Source organism: Prosopis cineraria, unplaced genomic scaffold, assembly GCF_029017545.1.
Source record: "Prosopis cineraria cultivar Desert tree isolate PC_DT_omini unplaced genomic scaffold, ASM2901754v1 PC1520, whole genome shotgun sequence".
NCBI lineage: Eukaryota > Viridiplantae > Streptophyta > Magnoliopsida > Fabales > Fabaceae > Prosopis > Prosopis cineraria.
In genome coordinates, this window is record NW_026556845.1 from 1 (window position 1) to 9,865 (window position 9,865).

Sequence of the window (9,865 nt, forward strand, 5' to 3'; positions counted from 1 at the left end):
AAGTCAGACTCTAGTTTAGCATTTGAATGATGATTTTTCTTCTGCCTGTATCTGATTCTTTTCCCCCCTCGGCTTCATCTTTAGATTTTCTTCTCAATTGAGCAGTAGAGACGATTCCTTTTGTGATTCGTTTGGGGAAACTCGCGCGTGAAAGTGGAAGATTCATTACGTACCGACCTGTCGCTCTCGAAAAATAAGGATAACTGTACGTACACTAATACAAACTTGTGGGGATCTTATCCGTGATAAATTTAAGCCAACAAAAAATAGTAACATGCTTCTAATGCTCCATCCATAATTAGGAATTCTATACTTAATTGATAAAAAAGCCGCGCAATTAATAAGGAAAGCAAACACCTCTTAGTCTCAAAAAATATGATCAAATTAACAACAACGAAGGCATGGAAAGATAATGACAGAAAGTGCAGCTAGAGTTACGTTATTGTTTTAATGGCCATTGGCCATTACTGTTCCATGCCTCGTCGACGCTAACATGGAGATTTTGACGATTATCTCCGAGAAAAAGCTAAGCAGGCCCGGAGAGTGGCTCTTGAAGCATACGAACCTAACCCTTGAAGGTCACGTCAGAGCTCAATATGCATGTCCATCTGTACGTAAGCTCTTGTACGTAAGCTTTTGAATGTGGAAAATTTAGGGTTTTCTTTAGTTTTCACAATAACACGTAATGAATGGATGAGCAGCGATGAATAGGCCGCAAAAACAGCAGTAGAGGGAGGGACTTGAGCGAGAAGAGACACAAAGGACCGTGCTTGACCACCAACCCAATCGATCGATGCTGGAGATGCGACAAAGACTGGGAGAAGAATCGCTTTAAGCTAGCCGAATGTGCCATGGGTTTCGGCCGCAAGACCACCGGCGGGTTGGGCGGTAAGATCTATGTCGTCACAGATTCTTCCGACGTCGATGTAGCTAACCCGAAACCGGGAACTCTGAGGTACGCGGCGATCCAGAAGGAGCCATTGTGGATCATATTTGCGCACAGCATGGTGATTAAGCTGAAACAGGAGTTGCTGGTGAATTCCGACAAGACAATCGATGGACGAGGAGCCAATATTCACATAAAAAGCGGTGGGCGGGCTGCCTCACCCTGCAATTCGTGAAGAACGTCATCATCCACAATCTTCGCATTCGCAATATCAAAGCAAAGAAGGGAGGTCTGGTGAGGGATGCTCCGGACCATGTCGGGTTGAGAACCAGAAGCGATGGCGATGCCATCAGCATCTTGGATCCACCAACGTCTGGATCGATCACATCTCGATGTCCAACGCCGACGACGGGCTAGTCGACGCCATCATGGGTTCCACCGCCATTTACCATTACCAATCAAATTGCCACATGACGAGACACAACGATGTAAGTAACTATTACTTGCTTCTTCAACACGACATGATAAATGAAGGAAACGAATTCATTCGTTAACAAGGTAGAAGAAATAAATGCAGGTGATGCTGTTTGGAGCAGGAGACGTGTATCAACAGGACAGGGTGATGCAGTAACGGTGGCGTTCAACCACTTTGGGAACGGATTGATACAGAGGATGCCGAGGTGCAGACATGGGTGGTTCCACGTGGTGAACAACGACTACCATAAACTGGATAATGTACGCCCATCGGAGGAACGGCGAATCCGACCATACTCAGCCAAGGAAAACCGGTTCAGTGCTCCGAACAACGAAGCAGCGAAGCAGGTTGTCAAACAGAGTGAGTGCGCCGGAATCGGCGTGGAAAAACTGGCGGTGGCAGACGGAGCATGACGAGTTTGTGAACGAGCTTTTTTTGTACCGTCGGGAACACCTATAACTGAATCTAAATTCGACAAAGAGGGTTTGATACCACCAGACCAGGGATTGAAGCTCCCGAACTTGCGCGCTTTTCGGGTCAGATCAGTGCAAGGTCGGCACCCTTGTTAGTATATTATCTTTGTTTGAAGAAAATGAACAAACAGATAGGATTAATCCTCTAGCTAGGACCAATGGGAGCTTTAGACTCACAGCACTAGTTGAAGTTTTTATTTTAAAAAAGCTCCGTCTGTTTTATTTTGAAACGAATGTATTTATTTATCTTTGTTTACAATTAGCGTAACCATTTTTGTGATTCTAGCGTATTTTCCATGTACTTTGTACGCTGCAGGTCAAATTCATAATTCTCATTTGTAAAGTAATGCTAGTTTTTTTGTTTTCGTTAAAAATTATTTATTATTCCAACCTTTTCCGAAACGGTGCGTTATCCGTTTAATGAGAAAGGACCAAATAATTTTTTATCCATTTCAATTTCAAGTGAATAATTAATGATATGATTGGAGAGAATTCTTTGCAAAAAGTTCTTATTCTTAAAATACATTATCAATTTATGTGCTAAATAGACCATAGTAAATGTCCGGCACACACACAAACATACAGATGATATGATAAAAACTAAAACTGAGAATTCAATTGCTATAAAAAAAACTAAATTTATATTATGAAATACATTAATAATATTTACATTTAATTATTAACTTTCAAGCATTTTAATTTGCAAATGACACTGCAGATTAACAAGTTACGTTCATATTATAAGAAGTAAGTCAGCTTGGATATTTAATTTACTATATATAGATTTTTTTTAATTATTATGATTAACGTGATTTGGTGGTTTGGTACCACCAGGGCGATGTTCGATCACTACTACTCCTAACTTCTCTGCCGTTACCCTTAAACTCCCACATAGTTGTCCAAATTCAGAGAACTTCGTACTTGAACTTGCCTTTCATCATCAGTCCATCAGCCACACAAGGATCGTAATATAAGTGGAAGATCGTCGACTTTTCGAACAGGAATATTAACGGACACAATTATTCGTAGCAAACGATTCTCTTGATTAATATTATTAAAACTTTGGCATGCATGAAACTGTATCAATCACTAATCATCAAACACCAAAACTGGATTGAACAAAAAGAATATTTGAAAGGAGAGGAACCTTAAATTGAATACTCCTTTCATTTAAAAATATAAAATATTTTTTAAAAATTAAATATTTAAAAAATATAAGATATTTTTAATCTTTTAAAATATAATTATTTTTTTTTAAAAAATAATTCTATTAAATAGATGACTTTATATTTTTTTAGAGTGAAATACTTTATTAAATAAGAATACATATAAAAAGAATAAAATTAATTTAAAAATAAATAATTATTTTATTGTTAGATAAAATTTAATTAAAAATATTTTATATTTTTAAACGAAGAGAGTAAATGATAATTGAACCTTTCACAATATCCCAGCTAGTTTACTTCGCAATTTGGAAAACAAAATAATGATAATAATATGATACACGTGTCTTAGGTCTATGTCAGATGCACCATTTTGCCAATAACTAAAAGCTACGACTTGAATGGAAGCAGGATCACAGATCAGAAGGCGAAGGCTCTAGTTTTAATCATTGCATTGTCAGGCACCGTCGGACCTGAAACTACGTTCAAGGGTTGCGGATTTTTGCCCCATCCTTTTATTTGCATCACTCCATTTTTCCTTCTCTATAGACAACAGAACAACTCTGGGAATTAACAACTACTCTGAAAAGGAACTCAGGCAACAGAAGCACCATGGTCGACCATTTCACAAGCCTTTTATCTATTATCGTATCCGCCCTTGCAATTCATTTTTTTTTTTTTTATGTTTTAGATTTATGATGAGTTATATTTCATTAATTTATTTTATACATACAAATAAGTTTCTAAAGTAATTAATAGTTTAGTGAGAGAATAACGCTTTCCTCCGAGACAAGGAGGGGTTCCACGAGGTAACAAATTAAATCTCTCTCTTCTCTACTTGGACTGTTTTGGACCCCGAGAGAAACTTGGGGTACGATGAAGAAATAACCACTCCTTTCTTCTACCTTTAATTTGTGTGAATAAAAACAAACCTTTCACCTAATTTTTCTTCTTTTCCATCTCCACCTATGTACATGTACACGAGTAACTTTACAAGACAATTGTGAGAGCCATAGCCATTCACGCTTTTAAGCCAACTAAAAAATAGTCAAGCCCTCCGTCCCTCAATCTATAAATACAGATGAATCCTTGCACTTCCAGGGGAGGAATTCAAAACAGCAATCAGGAAAGCCCAGAAAACCCCTCAGAACAATAGATTATTATTATTAATTAATAAAAAAACAAAAATAGAAAGGCATGGAAAAAGAAATGGCACTTAGAATTACAGTATCGTTAGTCGTCGCATTATTGGCCATTACAATTCCATGCCTCGAGGCTAACATTGGAGAGGTTGATGAGTATCTCCAAGAAAAAGCAACGCAAGCCCGCAGAGCAGCTCTCGAAGCCTACGAGGCCGATCCTTTAAACGTCACGTCCGAGCTTAACATGCACGTTCATCTGTATGTGATCAATCTCTTGATAATTCTGTGAAGATTTTACAATGTTATCTCTCAGTACATAAACCTCTTAATTGCTTTGTTTGATGCAGAGCGATGGATGATGCCAACAGCAGCAGAGGGAGGGACCTGAGGGAGAACAAGAATCACAGGGAGAAATGCAAGGCCACCAACCCAATAGACCGATGCTGGAGATGCGACCCAAATTGGGAGAAGAATAGATTTAGGTTAGCCGAATGCGCCATGGGTTTCGGCCGCAAGGCCACCGGAGGGTTGGGTGGTAGGATCTACGTCGTCACGGATGATTCCGATCTCGACATGGTTAACCCGAAACCCGGAACTCTGAGGCACGGGGTGATCCAGAAGGGGCCTCTCTGGATCATATTCTCCCGCAGCATGGTGATCAAGTTGAAGGAGGAGTTGATGGTGTCATCGGACAAGACCATCGACGGTCGCGGAGCCAATGTTCAGATCAGAAATGGCGGGGGCATCACTTTGCAGTTCGTCAATAACGTCATCATCCACAACCTTCGCATTCGCAACATCAAACCTAAGGCGGGTGGCACGATAAGGGACTCCGTGGATCATATCTCTGTGAGAACCAGAAGTGACGGCGATGCCATCGGCCTCTTCGGGGCCACCAATATTTGGATTGATCATATTTCCCTCGCCAACGCCGAGGACGGCCTCATCGACGTCATCATGGGTTCCACCGGCGTTACCGTCTCAAATTGCCACTTGACCAGACACAACGATGTACGCACGTAATCAATCAAATCAATTGCCTGATTGTAATTAACTATAATATTTAATGAGACAAAAAAATAATAAATGCAGGTGATGCTGTTCGGAGGTGGTGAGGTGTATCATCAGGACAAGGTGATGCAGATAACGGTGGCGTTCAACCACTTCGGGAACGGATTGATACAGAGGATGCCGAGATGCAGATACGGGTTCTTCCACGTGGTGAACAACGACTACACTCACTGGATAATGTACGCCATCGGAGGAAGCTCGAACCCCACTATACTGAGCCAAGGAAACCGATTCATTGCTCCGAACAACGATGCGACGAAGGAGATTACGAATAGGGTGGGGACGCCGCCAGCAGTGTGGAAAGACTGGCAATGGCAGTCGGAGAATGACCAGTTGGATAACGGCGCCATTTTCGTTCAATCGGGAAGGCCGATAACTTCCATCGATAGAGGGAGCTTAATCACGCCGAGACCTGGGATTGAAGCTCCGTTGCTTGCACGATATTCGGGTGCGCTCAGGTGCAGGCCTGGTAAGCCTTGTTAGTCTTTAATTGTTCGTCATTTTTCAAGTGTGAAACAAGAAAAAAATAGTTAGATGAATTCTCTAGCTAGCTTCGATGGGATGTTTCGCTTTTATGATCACTTGAAGCTGACACTAATGCCGCCTTCACCAGTAGCAATATGTCATTTTCTTTGAGTAGCGTTGTTTAGTTTGAAATTCTCCATGTAATATTATTCACAAGAACTTTGTTTTAGAGGAACCTATTGCTTTAGAGTGATAGCACTTGAAGCACCTCGTTTTTAGTAGGATGTCATGTCATATATGACATGTTGTATAGTTATGTAAGATATTAATTTGTTAATTTAATAACAATTACTTTTAAAGTTCAATTTCATTTTTGAATACTATTAAGTCCTTGTCATCCTCATAATTTCTACAGATACTATATGATGACGTTGCTTAAGATTTAAACAGAAATATAATTCAGAAAAAATGTTCCATCCATTTTATTATATGCATAACCTTTCTGTTAGTTTAGCCTTTGATGTTCAAAGCATTCGATGCAATTCTATATATTATCATAGGGCATACAATGGTACAAAAATAACTAACCCAACTACCTTTCTTCCCCTCGTTTTTTTTATATGTAGTCATTTGTCCTTTTCAGATGGCAGCAAGCAATAGTAATAACTCATAATAACAAAACGCTTGAGAAATGGCTAAAAAGAAATCTGCATGAGCTTATGGCTCATGATATTGCTTCAGCTAAATTTCCCAGTAGCAATGCATATTCTCAAAATCAAGTTAGTGATATCATATCATGTCCAAATCTTAAGTTTTGACAAAGTTTCACATTGCAGATAAAATCGTAAGATAAAAAAAAAATCTAAATAAACCATATATAAGACCAATAAACGCGCATTAATCAATGTTCATATCATCTTTCTCTTCAGTCACGCCTGAAATATCTGAAACAATCCATAAAATAATGAGGGGGACATAAGAGCGAATGTAATTGGTAGAATTAATATGCAAAATATGAAAAACATTACCAGAATCAACAATATTGCTAGTCTCGTCGAAATAGCCAGATTGCGCATAGCAGGAGCTGAAGTCGGAGTTGGGGTTAGATTGTCCAAATACTAGCCAATTTTGGGCACATATCAATGCTTTAGTCATCTGAGGAGATAACGAACTCCTATAAGAATCAAGTACACGGCCACCAATGCTAAAAGCTGATTCACAAGTCATAGTAGAAATTGGCATAGCCAACACATCACGTGCAATTAGGGATAGCACTTCATATCTTGTTGCATTTTCTCTCCACCAAGACAAGATATCAAACGAACCATCATCCTCAACTAACTCTGTTGAAAGATACCTGTCCAACTCTGTCTGATATGATGAGAATTTTTGTATTGTTGATGCAAACCATTCGTTAATTTGATCATAGTTGTGAGATGATGGCACCTCTGACCTGCCAACATCTACAAAATCAAACCCCCAAATAGTATCTTCAGGTTGGTTACTTGCTCTAGAGTACTCATCAAGCAAACGATACAAGATATCTTTGACCTTTTGTTTCATCGCCATAGATACCTCAAGATCATGGCAAATATCTTCAAATACATGGTTCACATGAGCCAATTTATAACGGGGATCTAAAATCACTGGTATCACCAGCAATAGGTTCAAATTTTCTAGCTTTCCCCAATATTTATCATACTTACTTTGCATCTTCTCAGTCAATTTCATAACAAGAGGATCAGGATTTAAACTATTCTCATTCAACATGACCCGAATGTGAGCAATTTGATGGAAGTATATATCAGATGTCACATGAACTTCTCGGAGTAAGAACCTTTGCGCAATATCATAAAACACCTTGAAAAATCTGAGGAACACATTCGCATTCCTCCAATCATGCGTCACAGGTGGGCCAATAACATCTTCCCTAAAATGTGCATTATATGCCTCATCTTCATCTTTCATCCTATCAAACACCTTTTGGAACTTCATGGCAGTTTCCAGCATCGCATATGTAGAATCCCAATGAGTAGAAACATCTAGGCTCGGAAAGCTTTCATTCTCAAGTTTTTCTGCTTTAGCAAAACTTTTGAATCTTTTAAGTCTTGTAGGAGAGGACCGGACATATCTAATAGCATTACGAATGGAGCTAATGTTGTCATGCAAGTCCTTCAACCCTTCATAAACTATTGAATTCAAAACATGCATGTAACACATGACATGTAGATGATCACCTCCACAAACCAAACCATCCCAATTCTTCAATCGGCTTTTCAAGTAAGCCAACACTGTGTCATTGGATGTAGAACCATCCATGGTTATTGAGAAGACTTTATCTATTTCCCAATCCAGCAAACACTTTTCCACTATCCTCCCAATTGTATCATCCCCATGCTTTTCAACCATACAAATATCTAGAATTCGTTTCTGTAAATCCCATTGATGGTTAATGAAATGAGAAGTGACGCACAAGTAATTAAAGTTTTGAACTGACGTCCATGTGTCTATAGTTAGGCAAACACGCCCACAAGATTCTTTCAAATACTTCTTTAACATTTTCGCCTCTTCAAGGTAGAGTTTCCAACAATCCCTGGCAACTATTGTCTTGGAAAGGATAGGGAATCGAGGCTTCAAATGGTTAACAAATTGTCGAAAACCATGGCCTTCAACCACTTGAAATGGAACATCATCACATATTAGGTACTCTGCCAGATCTCTTCGATGTTTTTTACGTTTATATTTCTGGCGGACCAGGCTTCTTGCAAGACCAACCCCGACACCCCCAAAGTAACTTGACGTCGACCGTTTTAAACCTGGAGACTTGTTCGGGTCAATGGTTGGGCAAATTCCTTCATCCATCATTTCAAAATCACCTGAAAAGCATAACTAATTTCGTCATACCTGTGTGAGTTTACTAAGCATGAAATAAAGTGATCCAATATGCATTAGGCGCCGTGATACAGCTCATTAGTCATAACAATCACTACATATACTACTCTCTCAATTTAACATAGCTTAAGGTTTTGAACAGATTAAGAAAAATGCGGGAAAAAAGGAAGATCACGCGCTAGCTCTTGAGCCACAAAAAACAGGAACCATTTACAGCTTTGAAAATAAAAAATAATTGACTGCAAAAACATCAAAATTTTAAAGAACTATCTGCAATTCAGACTCAAAGGCTCCTAGTGACCAGTGCATCAAACTGCATTCACGATTTAATTTAAGTTCGATAGTTCAATTATGCTTACCGATCTGAATTAGCTTATGAATATAGTTTCAAAATCTTACGTTACTTGTGGAATGACAAGAGAATAAGCTCATTCAGACACGCTTGGCAACCGCGTTAGTGTGTTACAGCTACTAAAAGTACTGTTTATAATCACACCACATACACTCCACAAAAGAATCAAACAATACAAATCAATAACAAGATAAAAAATTCTAAACTGGAGGAAGGCAATTCCTTGTAAGGAATCTCACTTCCTTTTATTTCCCGTTGAAGCCAACAGAAGCCAAAATGAAACTAAAATTCAAAATAAAAAAAAATCGCATCAACACCAATATTGCTCATAAAACTCTTACAGCTTTTCCAAACAAAACCAGGAAATGAGAAATGCATTATTCACTACAACTTGTCCAGAAGAACAAGTACGATGGATTAGAAGCAAGATTTGACTTTCAAGATTGACACTTGCCCACTAAGTGAAATCACCAATCAAGAATCATTTTTTATGGATTAAACTATTAAAGGTAAAAAGACAAAGCAGAATTTTGGGAGAGGCGGTATATGAAGAGGCAACTTGTCTCTCCCAAGACAAGAACGGTGCAAAAGAGAGGGTACATTAAGGTTCAGGCGAGTTGTAAGGTCGCTATCGATGTCAGAAGTGGAAAATCCCACATTTGTCATCAGGGAATGGGAATAAAGGTTGTGAATGGGAAGAGAGGAGATTACCTCAGGCAAGATGACCGTTACTCACGGCGGTGGTGGACGACAGAAACTTGACGACGGTGGCTGGGCTGTAGTTGACTCGTTTCTGTTGTGGAGGGAAGCAGACAGTCGCGGGCGGGAGCATGAAAATGGCTTTTGGATTTTGGTCACTCATTTCATTTTACGATTTAATTTTTATTTTCTCCGTATATTGTACGGTTTTCGAATATACGGATACTCCCTCCATCTCCTTTCGATT

The 9,865-nt window shown here is 39.1% G+C and overlaps 1 protein-coding gene and 1 pseudogene across 1 annotated transcript; both read left to right on the plus strand.

Annotated features, from left to right (window-relative positions):
* Positions 1-493: 493 nt before the first annotated feature.
* Positions 494-1,930, plus strand: LOC129300290 (pectate lyase-like; annotated as a pseudogene).
* Positions 1,931-4,203: 2,273 nt separating this feature from the next.
* LOC129300288 (pectate lyase-like) lies at positions 4,204-5,948 on the plus strand. The gene is made up of 3 exons (XM_054938852.1): positions 4,204-4,397; positions 4,487-5,150; positions 5,232-5,948. Exons 1-3 carry the CDS (start codon positions 4,207-4,209, stop codon positions 5,691-5,693), a joined length of 1,317 nt encoding a protein of 438 aa, XP_054794827.1. The 5' UTR covers positions 4,204-4,206; the 3' UTR covers positions 5,694-5,948.
* The last annotated feature ends 3,917 nt before the right edge of the window (positions 5,949-9,865 follow it).

Coding starts and splice junctions, on each gene's coding strand:
- LOC129300288 (XM_054938852.1), top strand. CDS start 4,207: ATGGCACTTAGAATTACAGTATCGTTAGTCGTCGCATTATTGGCCATT. Junction 4,398..4,486: donor CTTAACATGCACGTTCATCT/GTATGTGATCAA, acceptor TGTTTGATGCAG/AGCGATGGATGATGCCAACA. Junction 5,151..5,231: donor ACTTGACCAGACACAACGAT/GTACGCACGTAA, acceptor TAATAAATGCAG/GTGATGCTGTTCGGAGGTGG.